General features: G+C 46.5%; 1 protein-coding gene across 2 annotated transcripts in view; it reads right to left on the minus strand.

The window, feature by feature from the left end:
* Positions 1-3,197: 3,197 nt before the first annotated feature.
* Positions 3,198-24,656, minus strand: part of Dclk3 (doublecortin like kinase 3) — a 49,445-nt gene continuing 27,986 nt past the window's right edge. The window contains exons 3-5 of one of the 2 annotated variants that reach the window (XM_060385173.1): positions 11,462-11,594; positions 8,698-8,865; positions 3,198-4,405 (exon numbers count right to left, since the gene is read on the minus strand). In XM_060385173.1, coding sequence (XP_060241156.1) covers positions 4,212-4,405; positions 8,698-8,865; positions 11,462-11,594 — 495 coding nt within the window. In that variant the 3' untranslated portion in view covers positions 3,198-4,211. Of the gene's footprint in view, positions 4,406-8,697; positions 8,866-11,461; positions 11,595-22,708; positions 23,918-24,656 lie in introns of those variants that run through there. The other variant, XR_009592304.1, reaches the window with a different exon arrangement.

Below are 24,656 nucleotides of genomic sequence, written 5' to 3' on the forward strand. Positions count from 1 at the left end.
CAGTAAGTGTCCACCAAGCTAGACTTTGGTGGACTCATTTCTCTGGTTTGTTATTGGTGCTGCATCTGTTCCTATCTCTCCAGAAAAATCATAAAACATTTCTCTCTCTCTCTCTCTTTCCCAACATCCCTCTCTTCTTCCCTCCTTCTCTGTGGGTGTCACTCTGTCTCTATTTCTCTGTGTCTCTGTCTCTCCTGTTTCTCTCTATCTCTTTCTCTCACACACACTGCTATTTGGTAGGTAAGTGGATGGATGGATGGATGGATGGATGGATGGATGGATGGATGGAAGTCTTGGTTCCTTTTCCTGTTGCTGTGATAAAAATACCCAGATAAAAGCAACTGAAGGGAGAAATGGGTTCTTTTAGCTCACAGTTCAAGTCCCAGGAGCTTAGAGCAGGGCTCACCCCCTCCCCGCCCCACGCACAGTGAGGACAGAGAGGGATGAATGCCGTGCTTAGGTCCCCCTTTCCCAAGTTTACATCCCACAGTCCCAACCAGAGAAACAGTGGGTGGGCCTTCCCACCTCAGTCATTGTAATCAGGATAACCCACCCACAAAAATACCCAGAGGCCGATCGCCAGATGTTCTAGATTCTGTTAATTGGCAGTCAACATTAATCATCATCATTTTTTTTTCTCTGAAGAATTTTCTTTCTCTAAAGGGGGTGCTTACATGACTCACTGTTAATCTGGTTTTGGGGCCTGATCATGCTGTCTCACAAACAATCCGCAAGTTTCCATTCCTCATAATTACATCCATCTGTTGTAGTTCTTGGTAGTTCTAAAGGTCAGATAGGGCCATGATATTCCTGTGGATGGCCAGCTTCTGGTCCCTTCCAAGGGTCTGTCTTCTTTGAGACAGCGATTCCCAGGGCACACTCTTTTTGTGGCTGGTGGCAGAAGAGGTGGGGCCAAGCTGAACGAGTAAGTAAACTTGCCACCTCTGGACACTGAGTTGGGCGCTCGAACCTCATTGGCTAAGGCAAATCGTATGACTACCTCCTTGCAGCAGGAAGAGTAGACATTTATGGTGGTCTCCCATCTTGTTCCCTCTCTCCAGCTGCTGATTCCAGTGTCTATTCTATTTGCCCTTCTGAATGGAAATTAAGCATCCTTCCTAGGGTCCTCCTTGTTATTTAGCTTCTTTAGGTCTATGGATTACAGTATGGTTATCCTGTATTATATGGCTAATATCCACTAATAAGTGAGTGTATACCATGCCTGTCTTTGTGTTTCTGGATTACCTCAATCGGGATGATCTTTTCTAGTTCCCACCATTTGCTTGCAAATTTCATGATTTCCTTGTTTTTAATACCTGAGCAGTATTCCATTGTGTAAATGTACCACAGCTTTCCTCTATATGAACCTCATCCATCCATGTACCCATCCATCCATCCATCCATCCATCCATCCATAGATCCGCCCACCTATCTACCAAATAGCAGTGTGTGTCTGGAGGCGGATGATGTGTGTCAAACAAGTGCCTTGAGAAGTAAGCACGTGGAAATGTGTGCCTGCTCTGGCCAAAAGAGGACCTGGTGCCCATAATCCCAGTGGGGAAGGGGGGACCGAGATAGTGGGTCTATCACTTGTGGGAGGCTAGCCTGGGCTACAGAGAAGGACCCTGTCTCTAAAGAAAGGGAGACAGAGACAGAAACACTGAGAGAGGAAAGGTGAAGGAAAAGGAAGGGAACAAGAAATGAAAAGAGAAGGAATGGAAGGAAAGGAGACAGTAGAGGAAAGGAAGCAAGAGAGAAAAGGAGAGAAGAGGAGGGGAGAAGAAATGGAAGGAGGAGGAGGGGAGTGGAAAGGGAAGGAAGAGAATGGGGGATGAGAAAGGAATAGAGGGAAGAAAAGAGGAGAGGAAAAGGAAAAAGTATCAAGCCAGGAAGTATGAGTCACCTTACAGGAAGTAAATAGGCCCCTTCCTTTTCAAAGACACAGCCAAGCTGAGAAGAAGAAAAGTGTGCAGCCCTTGAGCAATGCTTATGGGGCTGAGAGAACCAGGCCACGCAGTTCAAAGCGTCCCCCAGGCAGGTGCAGAGAGGAAGCCCTTTGATCCAGGCAGAACCTCAGCTGGCTCTGTTCCACCTTGTATGCTCTGCTAAGGATGGTTCCCCCTGTGGTAACTTTGAAGCCAAGAGCATAGCAAAAGGAATCACCCTCTTGAGTCCGGGGGTTTGGCTTTGGGCATTTGCTAGGAACAGAACCAAATTCACTGATCTCTCCGGGGGGAAAGGGTGCCTTCTAGTTTTGTTTTGCTTAAAATATTTTCGCTTTTCTTCTCGAAGAGTACAAAAGTGAGGAGCGGCCAGGGGCTACGGCTGGAGAGTGACGCGCTGAGCCCCTCGGGGGCGCAGACACGTGAAAGCAGGACGTCTGCAGTGGGTGCCTGCATTGCTTCCGCTGGGAACCCGCAAGTCTTTTGACCACGCCTCCTTTGCCACCGAGTTCAGTGTAATTCCTGCAGGTGACCTAAGATGGTGGCTCAATCTGCAAAGCTCTCACCTTCCAAGCGTGAGATTCTGAGTGCAGTGCCCAAAACCCATGTTAAAGCTGGGCATGGTGGAAGGATGTGTCATTCAGTGCTGGGGAAGCAGTGGCAGGTGGGGATCTGCGGCTCACTGGCTACCCAGCCTTGCCTGTTTGCTGAGTTCCAGGCCAGTGTCTTCAAATACAAGATGGACGGTACTTGAGGAAGAGCACAAGCGTGTCCTCAGGCTTCCACATACAGGTGCAGCTGCACACACACACACACACAGGAACACACACAACCAGCTGCAAGAGAGTAAGTATCTTCCTCTACAAGCATCTGCCCGTGTCACAGGCCACAGCCTGGTCCTCTCCCTGACGTAAGAAGCACAGCTGTTAGAAGCCCTTCCTGGAGAGCCCACCCCTCTCTGGTGATGGGATAATAATTCCTGGCTTCTCCTCCCTCCATTTCCCCTTCCCTCTCTACCTGGTGTGGGGGAGGGGGTCAATGCTTCTTTAACTCTCCAGAAAAGCAATGCAGTAAGAACAGAAGCCAAAGACAGGAACAAGAGTACGGGGCTACTCTGCACTGAGGTCGACCAGAGACAGCTAAGATTTTTTTTTTTAAACCGAATAGTGATGGGGAAATCAGGCCTCTCCTGAGCCTCAGTTTCTCCATCTGTAAAACAGGACGAGAACTGCCAACACAAAACACAACTCTTGCTCCCAAACAGAATAAGAAATTGTTTATTCTGAGCCAGCTGTGAGTGACCATGGCCTGGCAACAATACACATTCATTTTGTCCTAAAAGACACATCCCAATCTTGGAAATAGTTACATGTTTTTTATTATTATCACCAGAGAGAACAAAGTAGCAAATCGATGAATTCACCAAATATACCGGGAGTGTGATCAGGTAGGCAGCGTAGGGCGAAGCAGAGCTGTCTCCACTATAGGACTGGATGCCATCACACCTTAGCTTTGCATTAGTGGAAGCTAGTAGTCGGCGGAGTTCATACATTCCAACAGCTTTCTCTGTTGGGTCAGATATACAGTTTGGTGAGTCATAACTATTAAAGTGACGGAAGATAACCCAAGATAATTTGGTTCTCAACCCTGTACGTTCCGATTCTCCATAATCATAAAGTTCTAAATCAGTCAGCTTGAAGACTCATCCAAAAAAAAAAAAAGTGTTTCATGAAATTTCATTTCCTAGATCATGCTTACTGGTCTGTTTGCTGTTCTGAGGTGAAAACAAGATTTTAGCACAACTGTTGGAGGTTAAAGCACAGCTAGGGAACCATCTTCCCCAGCTCTCCCCACCATTAAATGGGGCAGTTCTCTCTCTGTTAGTTGGCAGTGTGTTTTACTGAGATAGAAAAGCCAGGATTCACCTCATTCTTTGTGTCGGGGAGCTCAAGCAATGGGAAGCACATTCATGTAGCCCACCATGAACTTGACTACAAGGAGGAAACAAAATTCATCATTATTATCACTTCCTCATTCATGGCAATTCTTACCCAAAAAGTATTAAAGATTTTAGATATACAAATCTAAAAATAGCATACAGCATTCAACATTAGGACTTTGCTTTTTAAAACACTCCTTAAAATGCGCCAAGTGTCTCTTCTCTTCCTCCAATTCTGTGGAGAAGCATCTTGCACAATCTTGCTTGTAGACTTCCACCCCCTTCTCTGTCCTCCAGGAGACGAGGCTGGATAGATGTCCCAGACAGGATCATGACACCTGCTCTGCAACCTTCTTGTGCTGGCTCTGGAAGCGACCCTCGCTGCTGGGGGACCCCTCCTTCTGTGGGCTCACTGTGCTGGGATGCCCAGCCCTCTCAATCCAGGGGTGCTGAAGGACCTGATGAGCCGTGTACCGCTTCTTGGGGTCCACCACCAGCAAATGTCTCACCAGATCTTTGGCAGCTGTGGCAGGGGGAGGGATTGGGGAAAGCGTAGTGAGTTCAGAGGGCTCTAAAGTGTCCCTTCCTTTCAGTCCATGAGGCAGCGGAAGTCCTCACATCACATTAGCCTTGTGGGGTGTGCTCGTTCAGAGCAGCGTATCAGAAGACACCCCAGGCCCCTTCCAGCCATCCATGACCCCTGAGCATTAGAGATCAGGTTAAGCTAAGGGAGGGAGATAACTTGGATCTGAGGCTAGCCTACGTGAACTACATAGTGAGTTCCCAGATAGCCTGGGCTGCAAAGCGAGGCCCTGTCCAGACAAAGAAGAAGGAAAAGAAAAGAAAAGAAAAGAAAAGAAAAGAAAAGAAAAGAAAAGAAAAGAAAAGAATTGAAAAGAAAAGAAGGACAGGAGAAAGAGAAAAGGAAAGAACAGCCAAAGGGAGGAAAGAATCGGAAAAGAAGGAAAGGAAATAAGGCATAAAAAGTTGAAGGAAAAAGGAAAAGGCAGGAAGGAAGAAAAGAGGAAATGATCAAGGTAGAGGAAATGATGGAATGGGAAAGAAAGAAAAGGAGAGAGAAGAAAAGAAATCTGGCTAGTGGTGCTGAATAAACAAAACCTTACTTTATTGACTCTGAAATAATACACCTTTAGAGTTAGCTGTGTGTGGCCAGGGCTAGATAGCACAGATGGAGAGGAAAGCTGCTCTCCCACCCTCCCCCACCCCCCGCCTAGGTCCACCCCTAACATCCACATATCCAGGCCAAGGAAACAGAGCTCATGTACCACATCTATGTATTTTAAAGGTTTACATCAAACTGACAAAATTTTAAATAAAACATGTTCCCTTTTCCTAAACTAATAAATATTTCTGCATAGTAACAAAACTGAAAAACATGTATTAAAAAAAAAAAACCTAAGCAGTCATTAACATTAAATCAAATTAATTCCACTTCCTGCTTGAGTCCATGCTGATCCTAGAGAGTGGGGGAGACTGTTAGAAGCCAGACCCCACCTCCCAGCCCACGCCCACCCACCCTTACCCCCCAGGGACTTCAGGGGAAAGTGTCACAGATCTGGCCCTGCCCTTTGCAGTCTACCACTGACAGGCCACATCCAGCTGCTGTAAAGAGAGTCACAGCAGCTGCAGCCTTCAATCCTCAAACTAGAAGCCCAGCCCCCTCTCCCTTGCCTGGGAATCAGAGGCAATCTGAATACTGGCACATAGTGTAGATCACATATTAACTAAGCCTGCTTCCTCTCTCTCTCTCTCTCTCTCTCTCTCTCTCTCTCTCTCTCTCTCCTTTGTCTGGTGGACCTTGGAGCCCTTGCTTCAGACCTCTACCATGCCAGGCTTCTCTGTCTGCGGCTCTCTTGAAGACATTCTACTTAGCTCCTTTCTCTCAGACCTACCCACTTCTCTCTCAAACCCACTCATTTCTCTCTCGCTCTCCCCAAACCTAGCAGGTAGCAGGGTGGTAGGTAAGTAGGAGAAAGAAAGAAAGAAAGAAAGAAAGAAAGAAAGAAAGGAAGGAAGGAAGGAAGGAAGGAAGGAAGGAAGGAAGGAAGGAAGGAAAGAAAGAAAGAAAGAAAGAAAGAAAGAAAGAAAGAAAGAAAGAAAGAAAGAAAGAAAGAAAGAAAGAAAGAATACCCTCCCCTCTCCCAACCCTCTGCTCTCTCCACCACCCACCCAGCACCCCAGCTCTGCAGGCTTTCCCTCCTGATTCATGGAACACAGGAAGAAAAATGCTCATGTTCTCACCCTTACTGAAAGGCGCCTCTAATTCAGTATCAGCCACTCCCTCACCTGCCACCCCATGTGTCCTTCCAGCAATCCCCAGAGTCCAGAAGCCAATGGTTTCTCCTACCCTGTCTAGTTCAGGGAGGGCAGGTTCTGCACCACTGTTATAATATGGCTTTTTCAAAACTTTTTTTTTTTTCAAGACAGGGTCTCTCTGTGTAGCCTTGGCTGTCCTGAACTCACTGAGATTCGCCTGCCTCTGCCTCCCCCAGTGCTTGGATCACAGGTGTGTGCCACCATGCCTGGCATAATACCGCTTTTTTTCACCTGGTCATCTCATGGCCATTTTGGAGTACAGATTAGTCCAGGAACCATAGCAACCAGCTGAGTGAAACAATACAGGGATAACTAGCTTCATGGTGGTGATGGCTACTGATACCTTCTAGCAGAATGGGCCAGGAGGCAGAGCCACAGTTGGGAGTCCAGCCATTACTCTCTTCTTCCTTCCTCCAACTACAAATGATCTTGGTAGCTGCTAGAATGTACAAAAAATGGAGAGCTAGCAGAAAGGGTGACCCATCATGGAACCTCCACTAGATCACCACCCATGACCGGGTGGGACTACTCAGTGATACAGCTATGCTGGTCACCCTTGCTCCTGAAAGGCACCCTTTACCCGAACTATATAAGTAATTTCAATAAACTCACTGGTCCCCAAGTTGCACTTTTATGGAATTGTTGCTTTGATCTGTCTGTGGGTTTATCTGGAGGAAACAGATGTTTGTCATATCTATTGAGACCAGGCTGCACTATACTACATACTGTTTAAAAAAAAAAAAAAAAGCAATGACTGTTTTGAACTGTGCCTGAGAGACTCCTAAGTAAACTCTGACTCCATCCTGAGGATCGGGAAGGCTGTAACCCTGGGTGAACAGATAATCGGGACTATGCACAAGCCTATAACTTATTCCCAGGAGTAGAAAATGTGCCACTTACATATTTATTGGAGTGTGAATTGAGAGCATAGGGGAACATGAGCAGATTGAAATTGTTTCAGGACGTGAGTCTCAGCATCTGCTTCGATCCCCTGTTGGGTGGAGCCTTTCAGAGGACCCTCTTTACTAGGCTCCCATCCTGTTTCCTCTCTTCCACCACTTCTGGTGTCATCCTGCTGGCCATTCTGAATGAGATTTAAGCATCCTCCTTAGGGTCCTCCTTAGTGTTTAGCTTCTTTGGGTCTGTAGATGGCTGTCCTGTGTTACACAGCTAATACCTACTTAAAAGTGAGTGTATGCCATTCCTGTCTTTGTGTTTCTGGATTACCTCACTCAGGATGATTTCTTCTAGTTCCATCCATTTGCCTGCAAATTTCATGATTTTTTTTTTAAGGAAAGCTGAGTAATATTATGGAAGAATAGAGGAGTGGGAATAGAGGGACATGAAGGGGACAGGAGCCCCACAAGGAGAAAATCAGGCCGAAGAACTTAAACACACCAGACCGAGAAAGGTGCAACACCTTGACTTGGCCCAGAGGAAGGGCAGCGAGCACTTCAACAGCAGGAGTCCCCAGCCTGTCATCAGATACCTAGAATATGCATCAAGGACCAGCAGGGAGGAGCCCTGGGTGTCCCTGAGGTTCCGTTCATCTCTGTCCCCACTGCTGGCACAGCCCACCCACCTGCTGCCTGGCCACCCTCCTGTCTGCCTGGCTAACCCTGCCACCTATCCACCCACCAGCTCGGGCTACAGACCTGATCCTGCCCTTTAACCTCTCCACTAGACTCATTGCTGCAAGTTTACTCTCTAACCCTGTGAGCGACAGCAGCCTGACTGACAGGGAAGCCTTGTAACTGTCTCTAACTTGAGTTCCTTATCTCATCAACAGAGATGCAGCCCTCTTTATCCCTGTGTATCTATTCAGTTCTCGAACACACGTGTGTGTGCGCACAGCAGTTCATGCATCTGTGTGTGTGCGTGTGTGTGTGTGTTTACCCTGTGATAGATGATATGAGAGTTAATATTAGTAATTAATATTGGAAAAAAAGAACCTGTATTAACCTTGGCCCAATTACCAATCTGACAAATTGCTATCATTAAGATTGCTTTATAGCAGGGGGTAGTGGTACAAGCCTTTAATCCTAGCATTCAGGGAGGCAGGAGGATCAATGTGAGTTCGAGGCCAGTCTGGTCTACAGAGCAAGTCCAGGACAGCCAGACTATTCAAAGAGACCCTGTCTTGAAAAAATATATATGTGTGTGTGTGTGTGTGTGTGTGTGTGTGTGTGTGTGTGTGTGTGTGTATTATCTCTGCTGCTGACATAACATGCTCAGGACAATGACTTTTCCAGGAAAAGTTAACATAACACACCCCTCCTAGCTCCCAAGAGATTCACAGTCTGGAAGGACAGATGTAAACTGAGAATCCTCCACGTCTCCCATCTATGCATGAGAACAGTTGGACACACCGCTCCAAGCTTCACCCACACCCTCCCTGTACCTTCCCAGGCCAGTCTTTAAAAGGGTGGGAGGAGGCTGACGGCCTTCCTGCCTGTCACAGGGAGCCCCAAATCTCACCATCAGAGATGTTGTCCCAGTAAGGAGCAAGGAACTCGAACTGGCCCTGTTGGATAATGTTGAAGAGCTCATCCTGGTCCCTCTCAGGACTGCGGAAGGGCGGGAAGCCACACAAGAGGATGTAGAGAATCACACCTGCAGCCCACATGTCCACCTCCAGGCCATAACCTGCAAGAACACAGACACAGGAAACCCCTAGACAGGCAGGTCAAAGGTAGCAAACTCTATCTCTTGAACTGAGCAACAGCATAAACAGAAGATCCTTCCTCCCTTAAATTGGCATTTTGTCACAGCAAAAAGAAAAGTAACAAATATAAGTGATTATTATATAACTTATTGGACATGAAATATGCAAAGTGATTATCCTAGTTAGCTGCAACTGTCAACTGGACATAGCCCAGAGTTCCCTGAGAAAGGAGTCCTAGTTGTATGTAAGCCTGAGAGCAATCTATAGAAAATTGTCTTGATTATTAATTGATGTAGGTAAAAAAGGGCCAAGGCCCCGGTGACCAGTACCATCCCTAGGTTTGAGCTGAATAGGAAAGCTAAGCTGAGAGCAGTGGTGCACACCTGTAATCCCAGAACTCAGGAGGCAGAGACAGGTGAATCTCTGTGAGTTCAAGGCCAGCCGGGTCTACAAAGAGAGTCAAGGACAGCCAAAGCTACACAGAGAAACCCTGTCTCAAAAAAAGGAAGGAAGGAAGGAAGGAAGGAAGGAAGGAAGGAAGGAAGGAAGGAAGGAAGGAAGGAGGAAAGGAAGGAAGGAAGGAACAAAGGAAGCAAGCTAGTTAAACCTGAGCCTCTGAGCAAGCCATAGAGCATTATTCTCCCTCGGTTTCTGCGGGATTCCTTGGTTGTGAGCTTCTTGGTTAGAATAGCAAGCAGTCTGCCTTCGGGTTCCTGCCTTGCGTGTACATTCTGACTTCTCTAAGTGTTCGACTGTGACCTGCAAGTGCAAGATGAAATAAGCCTTTTCCTCACCTAAGTGGCTTTTGGTCACGGTGCTTGCCACAGAATGGAGCTAGAACAAGGATGCCCCTTGAGGTTTTTCTAATCATCCTCCCACAAATAGGCATGTACACATTTGCAAGAATGTTCTGACCTCTTGTGGTTAGGGAATGAACACAGCTGGCAGCTTTAAGTGGACGCTAGAAACTCATTACTAAGCCTCAAGGTGAGTTTATCAAGACACAAATCAATAAAAGCCTAAGGTGAATTAAAAGTCCCTGATGCCCCCTTTGGGGGCAGCTCAGTGATGACTGTTCAATACTTAAGGACTGTAAACTCTCAGGACACCGAGTCTTCTGGCCCTGGCCCCTCTTATAACTTTCCCTTAGCCTCTGAAACTTGGTCTTTCCCAATCCAGTTCCATCTTCCATGTAGCCCAGCCCTCTACTGGGCTTCCCTCCTACCCGTGGCTTCCCTGAATCCAAACTTACCTGTCCTTGTCCTGGCATCACTGCAGAGCCACGAGCTCACCAGTTTAGCCACCAGATTGAAGAGTGCCCCTATGATACATTTATCCAGGGCTTCCCATCCTTGCCAAGAGGAGAACAGTGTGGGTTTGTACTGATGTCTCTCTATTAAGGTGATGAAAATTTAACTTCTCCCACCTGTGTCCTCAAAGACCCTTTTCCCAACACCCTATTTTAGCTGGTGTGCTTTCTCCTACATTCCTGCTAATTCGCTTTGTCTCTCATTGAATTCATCTTTGCTTCAAAAAAATGTGCTGTCTTTCGGTCTTCTTTTGTACTACTGTTACCACAGTACCGTGGCCATGAAACCTGGCATTCAAAAGTCTGAACAGTTTCTGTTTGGGATAAGTCTAGGTTTAGCCTGTTAGCATTTAGGCAGCCTGCTTCTGGGTCGCCTAGTAATCTATGATGTCATCATGTGTCTCCTGCCAGGTGTGTGGCATCTCTCTCCCTCTCTCCTACTCTCTCTCTTTTCTCTGTAGGGGCACCCTTCTCCCCTGCCCCTGCCTTGTGTCTCTCTCCTTCCCCTTCTCTCTCCACCTCCATCCAATAAACCTCTTCCATATAATATCTGTTGTGTGCATCGTTTCTAAAATAATAACACAGCCTACCCAGCCCACTGACTCTATATCCAGTGAGACTGGTCTTCTCAGGTCTCTGCTCCCTAGTCTCACACATGTGCTGCCTCCCAGGTGCCTGCTGATGGGAACTACCTGTGCCTTCTGCCTATGGCCAGGCTTCCGTCCCACCCAGAGCCTCTCTCAGCTAATGGGTAAATTCGCTTCACAATGAAACAGCTGCCAAGTTGTCCTCCATCTATTTTCTGTTTATACACTTTACAAAGCATGTTGCCAAAGTAGTTCATTGAATCCTCACAAATGAGAAATGAATATTCATAGAGTTTGAAAGGAGATCTCTTTTGCCTTTAAGTGGAGGTTGCCGGAGGAATTTTTAAACTTTTAGCATAAGAAATGTTTCCATCCTCTCTCATAGTAGTAGACTTGGGTTCCAATGGCCTTCCTGGAACAGATTTTCTCTCCCAGTTCTCCATCTTTCATCTCATTGTCCTGTTTCTCTCTCTCTCACGCACATACACACACACACACACACACACAGAGATGCACACACACACAGATGCATACACACACACAAATAAATAAACTTTTTTTTTTAATCAAGCCTGAGTTCCAGCCTCCTGAGATTTTGTAACTGCTCCTTGTGGGAAACACTAAGTAAGGCATTTACTGATTTCTGGGCTTGAAGAGCAAAGAGCCAAGGGCCACACTTACCTTTCTCAGAGAGAATTTCAGGAGCTACATATGTCGGCGTTCCACACACAGTAAATATAGGCCTCACCACATGCTTGGCCAGCCCAAAATCAGCCAGCTTCAAGGTGGTAGACTTGTCTTCATTTCGATGAACCTAGAAGGAATCAAGACATCCCCCCATTAAAACTGAGATGGAAACAAAGACGGGATACTGAGACAGTGTGCATTTGCAACCAGGTCAAAGCAGCCATGACCCATGGAAGCTCATGGGGAGAGACACACCCGGCCTGACCTCAATGCGGCTGCTCACGGCTTCAGCCAAAGGACTGTGCTGCCCAGTAACAGCACTGTTGCGTTATCAAGTGGGGTGTTAGAATTCCACGATTAAAACCCAGTTTCTCAGCTGCACTGGGCACACATGTTTGTCCGAGAGCAACCCATGAGTTGGGCACCGGGCTGGACAGGGCAGACGGAAGCTATTTCTTGTCACTAAGCTCCTTCAAGAACCTGAGTTCAACTCCCAGGACCCACAGGATGGAAAGAGAGAAAACCTGACTCCAGCCTCCACCTACAAGCACAAAACCCCACCCCACTTCAGATAAATGTGTGCTACGCTCCACATGGAGCAAATGATGAGGATCAAACCCAGTACCATCTTGCTCCAACTTCAAGATGCGTGGGACCACCACATGGTGTGAGCTGATTCCATCTGGGAAAAACATTAAAACAACCAGACACAAACTCAAACTCCAGCCTTCGTCAATGTTAGCAAGCGCCTACCCAAGACAAGCCGAAGATCACCTGTCCACATCACATCCCAAAAGCCAGTGGACAAGCCAGATGAGGAGCGCACTGTTAATTCAAGCCCTGGATAAAACAGGGCGGTTTTATCCAAGAGAGAAAGACTCACTGTTGCTGCCATACTTGCAAGAGGAACACTGGCTTGTCTGCAGCTCACACTCTGTGATCCTACTGGGTCTGAGCACAGGTGCCCCGTGTGCCCATCAGCACTTAGGGGTGGAGGGCAAGGATGAATGGTGGGTCTCCCTGTGCCTGAGTCATGGTGGCAGCTGGCAGTGAAGGCTAGGGTGGCCATTTTGCCTCTCCTTGCCAGGTAGATGGTTAGGTGCTTGGGGTCTTTAAGGATGCACCTCTCCCTTGGAAACCCTCCTGTTAGGAACATACTATTGTGATCTCCCAGAATTCATCCATGGGCCTGTCAATCACCTGGAGGTTGTGGGGAACTTCAAGGAAAGCTGTCTATTCTAGAGACTTTAGAAATAGGACAAAGCCTACCTAAAATGTAGATGATACAAGTGAGCACACTGCTCCATTTGGCCATTATCTGCTCTTCCCCTTTGGGAGTGAGTCTAACACAGAGGGGTCCTTCTGGGCATGGCCCACTTCACCGCAATAAATATTACCACTTCTGGACTCTGTGTATCGCTTATAACTCTTTCAATGGAGGTTTCAAAAGGGAAGGGAGAGGGAGAGCCTGATGGCATATAACATCCTCACGGTGTCCTACTGTCACACATGTGGCTCCTGCCAGTGAGCTGATTTCTCTCCAAGCTGCATGTATCTTAATCGCTGAGTCTGGGTCACCACTGACACAGGAAAGGAAATAATGACAGAGGGAAAGGCTGCGAAACCCTTCTCAACCAGACTAACAGCTAAGAAAGCACAGAGTGAGGGACACGCGTCCCTACCCGTCGTCCATCACAGGAGCCCCCGGGCTTCTGACCCTTACCCAACTCTGGCTCATTTCCATTCTCTAAAGCACTTTTCTTCCTCAATAAACCATCTCTGTTTGCATCTCTATGCATTTGTCCCAAGTCCAGTGCCTTGTCCGGAGAACCTGGAAATCTCTGTGGGGGCGTCCTGCAGACCCCACCCTGGCCTCCATACATCATTGCCTCCTAAATTAACCAGGCCAAGGAGAAAACATAGTTTCAGACCCCCAGCCCAGTTCTCACTCTACACACAGAGACAGATGCAGCCTGAAAGAGACAACAGAATAATTTAGGCTAGAAATTCTACTTGGGAAGGAAAGGAAAACAAAATATTGTTGGTGCCTGGAACTGCCAGATGGACCATCTACATTCTCATATTTACTAGGTAATTGCTGAGAAAAAAAAAATGTTCCCCTAAAAAATATTTGCAAATATTTCCAGCCAAACGATCAGCATTAAAAGTATCTGGCCAATTAAATACATCAAAATAAAATGGCTATCTCTATCAAAAAGTATTTGGAAACCCTCATTTTCAAAGCCTGGCCCCCGCTGGGCCGGTGGAAACAGATGAGATGTTGCCGTAACTCAGACTTTTATTTGAAATTGCATTATGTTTGATATCCTGTATATGCTTGCAAAACAGCACATCGGTTTTTAAACGGTTATATGGGCCTGTCCAAAACGTAATCTGCTGTTTCTTCATTGTTCAGCTTTTCCCACTGCTGCTGAGAAGGACCAGTATTGTTAAGACTCCAGTTTCTACGGTTATGGTTTCCTTAATAATCTCAGAGTTGTCTATTGTTATTTTCTTATGTATGTATCTACCCATTTGGGGGGAGAGGTACATGGGCAGTCATGTGTACATACACAAGTACCCATGCAAGCACAAGGATGCTAGCTGTTTTCCCCGCTTTCTCCACCTTATTTCATGAGACAGGATCTCTCACTAAACTTGAAGCTTCAGCTAGGCTGGCTGGCCAGCGAGTTCCTGGTACCTCAGTGGTTACAGGTGTGCAGTCATGCCCAACTTTTATGTGGGTGCCAGGGATTTGAACTCGGGTCCTCTTGCTTTCATAGCAAGCACTTTTACCCAATGACCTGTCTCCTCGGCTCTTCGCAAAGCTGTCATTCACTTCACTATATAAACAGCTTCGTTCCACTAACGACCATGCAATGTGTGAATGTTATGATTTGTGTGTGTGTGTGTGTGTGTGTATGTGTGTGTGTGTGTGTGTGTGTGTTTCAACAGGCACCTTAATACTTTGCTTCAGAACACTACCTGTCCCACCATCAAGTCAGACCTTCACCCAAACAGGAAACTTGTCTAACACATCTCTCCACCAGACACTTGTTCCTCTCAGATCCGTTCATACTGCTCCAGAAGTCCACCCCTACCTGCTTCCTCAGTATCCCCTCTGCGGTGACAGTGAGAAAGGCTACATCCTTTCCAAAGGGAAGAAGCAAGGAGCATGACCCCCCACACACACACATACACCCCACTCAAACTCACTTTCTGAATTCTAAGTTATGACCCCAGGACTCCTGGCAAGTCCTTATGGAGCTTGGTTTCTGGTGTGGAGGAGCTAAACGACCAAGGGACTCATTAAGTGTCCACTTCAATGCCTCTGTCTCAAAAAGCCTTTCTGGCTTTTCTGTGTTTGGAAGCCATCCTGCCCTGAATCCACTTGCCCTGTCTCTGCTTACCACCAACTCACATTCCCAAGTTCTGGGCCATGTTCTTCCCAGGCTGTTCCAGGCCCTCTGACAGACAGTATATTAAGAGATGGCTGCACACAGCATGAATGACAGACTGGTCTGTCTGTGACTACGCCCCCTTTTCCAGCCATACTGGAGTGTCCTGCTTTGGATCCAGGGGGTCTGCTCTAGCAATGTAAGCATCCGGGAACCACACATGTGACCTCAAAGCCTCAAGCTCAAAATCTCTAGGGGAAAACCTTTCCTTGAGACTGAGCTTTGTAGCTCAGGATGACTTTGAACTTCTGATCCTTGCACTTCCTGATCCCAGGTGTGGGGAGTGCAGGCATACTCCACCATGCCTGATTATGCTGGGGATTGAACCCAGGGCTTCATGCAGCCTGTACCCTCTCGAATGCGCTATACCCCTGTCCCTCAAGAGAGTCTTTATTTGGCAGTCAATTATCCTGTACTCTGCACTTCCATAATTACCGATCTAAACATAGTCACGCAATCAGTCATGGGGTGCACACTCTACGGCAATGAAGACCCTATCTTAAAAACCAACCAATCAAACAAAATCTTAATAAATAACATTAAAAGTACACTTTTAGTCTCTGAGCAGAAGAGGGCAGCAGAGCACAGACCTTAAAACGTTAGGCTTGGCGTGGGTTTATTTATCTCTGCTAAGTTCCTGCTCGAATTTTCATGGTTTTTTGACCATTTCCCTCTGAAGTACATTTCCAATTAATAAGGACTGAAGTGATCTTAGAAACCACGTAACATCTAAATGCCAGTGGTACAGACTAATGTACACTTGGACATGAAGGTACTGTAATTCTCCACCATCACATTTAGAGCCACACGGCTCGTACGATGGAACTTCATACAACCATAAAGAAAGGAGATCAGGACATTTGCAGAAAATAAATAAGTAAATAAATAAAACTAGAAATTATTACACTGAGCAAAGCAACCCAGACTCAGGAAAACAAATGCCATGAGTTTTTCTCAAATATAGATCCAAGACTTACATTTTTGTATGTGTGTATAGATAGGGGTGAGTACAGGTCTTGCTAGAAGAGAAACCCTTGAGACGAGAGAAAAGGGCATCCTGGGATGGAGAGCAAGGGTGGCAGGGGATAAAGATAAAGAAAGAATAATAAAATACCCCAGAGGAGGAGGACCAGCAAGAGATGGATGGGTGCTCTGGGGAAGGGTGTGGGAAAAGATGATCATCAAAAACAAAGGGTGTCTGAAAATGCCTTAAAGAAACCCTCCACTTTGTATGCTAATTTAATTTTTTAGCAGCTTCTAGCCTGGGAACAAACTCAGCTTTAATCTGATCATGATGTGGGGAGCCTTGCAGCCCAGAGCACAGCAGTCTCTAGGCTGCTTTGTCTTTCTAGCCCCACATCCGGTTCAGAGGCGCACCCTGCTGAGAGAGGACAGTCAGGCTGCCTATCTGGATGCATTTCCCATCACCACTGTGTCATCTGAGACGGTGAGAACCAAACTCAAGATGAGGAAGGAACACTTACTTACCCTACTCTTCCCCAGCCCATTATCACATATGGTCTAACGCCCCAACCTCACAGCCCATTTCTCCATACCCCTTCAGCTACTGTTCTATTTTGTGATCTCCTACACACACACTTGTATACATGCATGCATGCATGCGCACGCGCGCACACACACACACACACACACACACACCTTGAAACAGGTGCCTGTATATACTACATGCAAATTTTCACCATCCATGATACCCTGAACTCAGTCATGCTGTAATAACCCTGGAGTCTCCTTCCTCCATGAAAAAGATGAATCCCACGTTAAGTAGCTGCAGGTCAGAAACACCGGAGTCCTCTCTCCTCTCTCACCATCCCAACCCTTAGGATGACCCACCTGCCCATATTCACTTCCGCTGAATGCAAAAAAATAAATAATAATAATAATCCTCTACATCTCCTGCTAGAGCCTAGCAAGGAGCTTACTGAAGCTCCAGCCCCAGAGTCCTCCCTGACCTACTTCACTCCCGACAGGACTTCAGGACTTCCAGAAGATGAGACAGATTCTTCCAGGAGAGACAGAGACTAGGGAGGGCTAGATCTTGGAAACTCACAGAAGAGGTTTACTGAGCTGCTTTCTCCAGCTAAAAGAATTTCTCAAAATTTCATCTTAGATCCTCAAAGGGCTGAGATTAAATTTTAGAATGGTAACAAGATATGGTCAACATTCACCCTAGCAGAAAGATCTGAAACTAAAGGCCTGTTTCACTCCCTCTTTAATGATCCTATGTTATTACTGGAATCCATGTTTCTTGATTTAATGAAGTCTGGCCTAATAAGATATGCTTCGTAGTTGCTACCAGCTTTTAAAACTGTTAGCCCTCGGACCCTTAATAAGAACATATGCCTCGCCTCCAGCTATGGAGAAGAGTTAGAGCCAGTAGAAGAAATGTCTTGAGAATCAGGGAGAGTTTCTAGCTCTGAGTCCTTCTTGTATATATCAGAGGTGAGAGGAAAAAAGAACATAGAGAATTAAGGGCAACAAAATGGTGGAAGAGGTTTGCTTTAGAGGAAGGATGGGCAAGAGCTACGCTATTTTCATTCTAGGCTGTCCTCATCATTCTTAAGGACACATTATCAGAACACAGTCCCAGCCATAGTCAGTACTTAGACATCCAGACCAATGTACTTCATCCCAGAACCAACAAGAAAGAACCGCCTTTGTGTTCACCCAAGCTGTGACCTGCCCCCACCACGCCACCCCCATTTCCCCTGCTCCAAGCACTCAGAGCTCTGGCACCTGGGCTGGGGAACAGTGCCAAGATCCAGGAAATGCAACGGTCCACATGTCAGCTAATGAAGCAACTGGTCACCCGTCCACCTCATCACTCCCAGCTCCTTCCCTGAACAAGACTCTACTCTTATTCCCTCTCCCTGGAAGAGATGCTTCTAGAATGAGTCCGCTTGAGCCTGACATCTCTTCCATCACGGCTCTGCTCACCCACATGTCTCTGCTGATGATACCTGGCCTGTATACTCCCCATCCTGAGTGAGCTGGTCTAATTACCACCTCTCCTCAGGCTCCTGAGCCTTCCTCCCTTCTTCCCTGGGACCCAGTCAACATGATCCCAGCCCCTCCTTGGGACCGCACACTGGCAGAAGAAGCAATTAACACGGATATTGCTACAAGCTGGAAATTCTCATAATTAAAACTTTCTTTGCAAGATCTCGGGAGTCTAAATAACCCTAAGGGAAGAAGAATTCTAATATCGAGAAATGAGATCAGTGGGACCAGATGAGCGTGGCAATACAGGCCTGAAATGTTACTCCAGGGCCTAATTATCAGATGTAAATATTTCTGTTGATTAAAACATCATGAGAAGCAGCTACGTTCATTAAGATCTCGTAGTGCCCAGAACGTGTCTGTATAAGCAGCCGCACTGCTCAGGCAGAAGTTGATGCTAAAATTACTATTTTCTCAGGCTTAGCAAAGACAGGTCTAAGAGAGACCTGGCAGCCATCCCTTACAGGAAGGAAGCATCAATTTGACAACACATGTAGGTAAGTGAAGAACACCAACTGATGGATGGTAGTCACCATGGCAACAAGGATGAATAATGAATCTTGGGAAACCAAACAAAATTGCAACATAATTATTTTATCAACAGGCTTGGAAATGGTATCTGTCTGAGCCTAGACAACAGCAGATGTCAAGTCCAGCAGAAGCCTCATCTTTGTCTGAAAAAAGAGAAAAAAAAACAGCCTGGCATTGGATAACATTTAGACTCTAAACATGATATGCCAAATTTTACGTAGCCAGAAAAAGGACAAACATGTTTCATGAGTGTGATAGACACCCGTCTCAATAAATGCATACAGAGTGATCACTCAGGAAGAGCAGGGCATTATCTCTTCCATAAAAGATGGCTCACACATAGCTTTCTGCTGTTTCTGAAGCTGTACATGTACACACACATCCACACACATCCACACACAACGTTTACTTGGAGGAAATAAAATAGACTTTTTTTCCCAAATCAGAAAAAGTTCTAAATACTAGATCAATAGTAATGAACAAATCATTAAGCAGAAAACCTGTAGCTACTCACCTGCACAAGCCTTGTACACACACAGGTATGAACATGGCAGGGAGACTACTTGGGCACAACTGAGTGGTCAGCATTAAGAGGGAGGTGAACATGCTCATGACATGTTGTGCACATGTGTGTAAATGATGAGGATGTTTAAAAAGAAAAATCACAGCTAATCTGCAGTTTGTCAACCTCACCCTCTCTCTATCTCTTTCTCTGTCTCTCTCTGTCTCTGTCTCTCTCTCTCTCTCTCTCTCTCTCACACACACACACACACACACACATCCCACTGCCTCAAAGCACTAAAAGATGCCAGCTGTGACATCTGAGAACTGTGCCTCCCTGGGTATTGAACTTCCGAGCTATCTGTCCACACTGAACAATTCCCCTTCACAGTTCCTTCTGCCCAGAGCAGCGGCACATGCTCAACCAGCCATGGAACTTGCCCTTCAGTGAGACGCTGCTGGTAAATTCATCCCCTTGCGCCATGAGAACAAGCTGAGCACAGACTGATTCCAGGACCCCATCAGAAAGTACAAGGTAAGCCGATTGTCCCCAAGTGAAAACAGTCCTGGGGAACATCTGAGCTCACATCTGGAAACTGTGAGGGTGTGTAACTGGTAGAATGTTTTAGTAGGAATTTCCAGGACCTACCCGGGCTTTTCTCCTGCTTACAGGGTTCCCTGAGAACAGCAAATAAAAGAACAAGGGCTCTGTTGCGATTCTGGACATCATGTGTGAAAAATGCCTCAGTGCAGACCCAAAAGACAGAAACAACAAAAATAGGTGCATGGCCCGGGCTGGAGCTCAGTGTGTAGAGTGCTTGCCTAGCAGACCTGAAATCCTGGGTTCATTCCCAGAACTCCGTAAACCAGCTGTGGCATATCCCTGTAACCTCAGCATTTGTGAGGTGGAAGCAGGATGATCAGATGTTCAAGGTCATCCTCCAGGCTACACAGCAAAGTGGAGGCAGGTCTGGGGAACATGAGTGAATATGTTAGCTAAAACATATTGACATTAATATTGACAATAATAATAATATTGACAATAATAGTAATAAAGAATTTTATATTTTTAATATTTCAGTAGAGAATGGACAAGGACACCAGCAAACATAAAAATTCAATTTCCCCAAGAGAGTTATTGGAGACTAATTCAGACCACTCAGGCAACCAGCCAAATTATTCTTGCAATTCTATTAAAGTTGGCAAAACCAAGAGTGCCTGAGTTAATGATCAACATAAACCTCATTTCACCCAAAAATGAGCTTGACTCAGTCTGCCTTCAGCACGCTCGTGGGGGCAGTTCACGGACACAGCTCTGCAGCCATGCAAACTAAAGGGGACACACTAAATTCCTGACCCCTTCACCCAGCCAAAAAGAAATATGTGACTTATTGGCATAACTGCCTCCATTTGCCATTGCTTTGCCTGCAGCAACTTGTCGGGGTGATCCTTCGTGCTAAATGCCGGGGCACCACAGTCCTTCCAATACGCTGAGCTCAGTGACATCAGCAACCAATGGCGCACTGTCTACCAGGTGGCAAAATTGCTCTCCATCTCATGATAGAGTCTGAATAAAATCATGCCTGTTGTCATTGGACCCATCTTTCCAGGGAGAGAAAGAAGAAATGAAATGTAGACCCATGGAAGACGGCTCAGTGAGTAAAAAAATAACCTGTGCAAGCTTGATGATGTGAGCTCAACACCTGGAAATCATATGAAAAGCCAGATTCGGTGCATACATACGGAACCCCAGCACTCCTACAAGAGGGGTGGGACAGAGACAGAAGAAGTGCTCAGAAGCCCCAGGGCCAGCTTCCCTGCAGGACACAGAAGCAGTAGCAAGTAAAACTGCCTCCAGCAAGGCTGAAGCAGAGAACCAGCTCCAGAAAGTTATCCTCTGACCTCCATGTGTACGTCATAGCCTGCAGTCACACACATGCACAGCACATACACACAAATAATGATAATAAATATTTTTTAAATTGAATATTGGACTATGTACTGACTGGTTTTGTTGACTTGAAAAAAAAAAAACAAAAAAACTTGATTATCTGGAAAAAGAACTTCAAATATCTCCATTGGATGGCCTGTGGGCAAGTCTGTAGGACATTTCCTTGATGAATGACTGAAGTGGGAGGGCCTAGCCCACTGTAAGCGGAGCCAGTCCTGGGCAGATAGTCCTGGGCTGTATAGAGAAAGCTGGCTGAGAACAAGCCAGTAAGCAGCACCTCTCCGTGATCTGTGTTTCATCTCCTGCCTCCGGGTTCCTGCCTTGAGTTCCCACCTTGGCTTCCTTCAGTGGACCATGACCCAGGATTTGCAACCCAAACAAACATTCTCCTCCCTAATTCACTTTGATCGTGCTATTTCATCACAGCTGGTGAGACGGCTCGCTTGGGTAAGAGCGCTGGCCTCTAAGCCTGACAACCTGAGATCCATCCTCAGGACCCAAATGGTAGAAAGAGAGAACTGACTCCTACACGTTGTCCTCCCTTGAAATGTGGTGTGCTCATACCCACCTGTGTGGGCCGTAGCCAAATGGGGAATAATACGCTGCCTTCTTCTGGTGGTCTGCTGCTTCCTAAATAGGAAGCATTGTCTGATCACACTCAGCCTCCCAAAGTGCTTGGTCCCTCCCGCCTACCTCCCTCAACACACAATGCATAAACTAAAATGTAATTCATTTTTAATAGTTTTTTTTAATTATTTATTCTCTGTATTGGGTATTTTGCCTGCATGTTTGCCTATGCAGCGCATGGATGCCTGGTGCCCCGTGAGGCAAGAAAAGGGCACTGGATCCCCTGGAAATGAAGTTACAGAGAGTTGGGAGCCATCATGTTGGGATCAAACCCAGGTCCTCTGAAAGAACACCCAGTAGCCTTAACCACTGAGCTATCTCTCCAGCCCCCTGATCATTTTCCTTAAAAAAAAAAAAAAAAAAAAAAAAAGAAGAAGAAGAAGAAGATACAGCATGTGCTGGGTGGTGGTCAGAACACGTCAGGTGGTGATCACAGCTATGAAGAAGAAAACAGGACAAAGAGGCCAGATGGTGACAGTGTGAGATTTGTCGTTCTGAGCTAGACTCCCAGGAACATACTGAGAGGACATGCTGGGCTCATCACTCTCTGCAGTAGGAGAGAACACGCTCAGCTGGCATCCTCAGCTAACTCAGAGAGCATCCAGGAGGACTGGGGCTGACTTGGATGACTGGGTGCAGTTTGAGAAAGCAGGTGTTGGTTTCAGGTTGGCTGGGGTCAGGAAGTACGAGTAGTTCTGTGCTGTCTCTGTTGAGACAGGGCCAGGCTGGTGCCCCACTGGAGATAACCAAGGGAGATATTCAAGTCTCAATCCCCCTGCCTCTACCTCCCAAGTATATGTGGCACCACGTCTGGCTGTCTGAGACAGGATGTCTTGATTTCAAGTGAAGGTGGGAGAAGGAAAACAACAGTCTCTGACAGTCGTCTGAGGACGTGTAACCACACTCACAATGTGAATGATGCATTCTGACATCATCACGAAGAGGTTCCTTTCTGTCTCGATACACCCAGAAACTGGAAACAACCTAGATGTCCCTCAGCAGAGAAATGGACATAGAAAATACAGTACATTTGCACAATGGAATACTACCTTAACTATTAAAAATAAAGACACCCTGCAATTCGCAAGCAAATAGATGAAACTAGAAAAGATCATCCTGAGTGATGTAAGATAAACATGGTATGTGCTCACTTACTAGTGGACATTAGCCATAAAGTACAGGATAGCTGTGCTACAATCCACAGGCCCAAGGAGTGCCCAGGGGAAGATGCTTCAGTCTCACACAGACATCTGGGTGGATGGAGGGAGGGAACTGGAAGGGAGAGGGGATGAGGAGGGGACAGGAAAGGTCAAGTGTGGGGAGGGTTGTGGGAGAGAGAACTGGGAGAAAGAGCTGGAATTAGGGGAGGCGGCATCTATGGGACAAGCAAGAAATCTAAGACAATGGAACCCCCCAGGAATCTATGAGGGTGACTCCTAGCAATAGGGGACATGAAGCATGAAACGGCCATCTCCTGTAACCAGTAAGCACCCTTAACTCACTGAGCCATCTCTCCAGCAGCAATAAAATTTAAATAAATAATTAAGTCAGTCAGTCAGGAAATTGTTGTCGTTACTTCCCCCTAACCAATGCCTTCATTCTTAGAGAGATCAAAGAGGAAGGCTCTGAAGACTCATGAAGCTTAGAGAGTCGGCAGACACATGAGGTGCCTTCTGCCAAGGTAGTGTAAAAACAGCCAACAACCGCTGGAGGAGGGAGCCTCTTCTGTGAAGATGGTCACGCACAGAGCTCCAGGAAGAAATCACCCATGCGGGGATGAGCAGTGGGGCAGCTGCCTTTGACTTATCCACTCCTCTAGGGAACTCGAGTAAAATCATCGGCTCAGGAAACTAAACTGGGTTGGAATCCTTTCTTTGTCATGTGTGCCCTGCCTGCACCGCGCAGGACTTTACTCATGTCTCCCTGGGAAAAGTCACTCAACACTAGGTTCCAGAAAGGATAAGCCCCTAATCTAGATAAAGAAAACCAGGAAGCAAATTTGGGGGACCTGCCTTCCTGTGCTAGTTTTGCGTCCACTTGACACAGCCAAAGGCATCTGAGGGAAGGAACCTCATCTCCATAAGATCAGGCTGCAGGTAAGCCGATAGGGCATTTACTTAATTAGTGATACATAGGGGAGGGGCCCATCCCACTGTGGGTGGCACCATCGCTAGACTGGCTGTCCTGGGTTCTACAAGAAAGTAGGCTGGGTTAGCTGGAGAGGTGGCTCAGAGGTTAGGAGCATGTGCTGTTCTTCCTTCAAAGGTTCTGAGATCAATTCCCAGCAACTGCGTGGTGGCTCATAACCATCTAGTGAGATCTGTTGTCCTCTTCTGGCCTGTAGGCACATATGCAGGCAGAACACTGTAAGTAAAAAATTTTTCTGTAAGGAAGGAAGGCTGAGCAAGCTAGAAGTCACCACCCCTCCATGGCCTCTCATCAGCTCTTGCCGCCAGGTTCCTGCCCTGTTTGAGCATCTGTCCTGACTTCCTTCCATGATGAACAGTGGTACGGGAATTTAAGCCAAATAAACCCTTTCCTCCCCCATTTGCTTTTGGTCCCGGTGTTTCATCCCAGCAATAGAAACCAAGGCACTTCCACACCAGCCTCATCCAAGCCACACATGGATCTCTCTAGCTCTGCTAGGGAACTCCTTGACAAAGCATCGACCTCAAAGAGGAAGCAGGGTGAGTCAGCTGGCCCATGCAAAGCTTGAGGGAGAAGCTGCCACCACAGACACTCACTGTCTATGCCAGAGGATATGGAAATGTTCAAGAAATTAAGTCATCATCAAAGCAAACATTTACCTCCTAGGGAAGAGGAAACACTTTCTGCCGTATTTAAATCAAAAGGTTTATATTTCTGTAACAAAAACAAATTTATTCAGCAACTTAGGAACTACAACCTAAGATTTAAGTGCTGAAATAAGCATGTTAAAGTAGTGTAAGGGTCACGGTATTCTGAACACAAAGGTAACGCAGCGTGAAGGAGTTGATCGCAGCCCACATTTTCTTGGCTGCCCCCTTGTGACAGCAAACCTTCTGTTGGGGGTTGGTCTGATGCAGTGTTTATTCTGACACTGATTTCTGTGGTTGCAGGGAAG

The sequence above is a fragment of the Meriones unguiculatus genome, chromosome 6, assembly GCF_030254825.1.
Source record: "Meriones unguiculatus strain TT.TT164.6M chromosome 6, Bangor_MerUng_6.1, whole genome shotgun sequence".
NCBI classification, from domain to species: Eukaryota; Metazoa; Chordata; class Mammalia; order Rodentia; family Muridae; genus Meriones; species Meriones unguiculatus.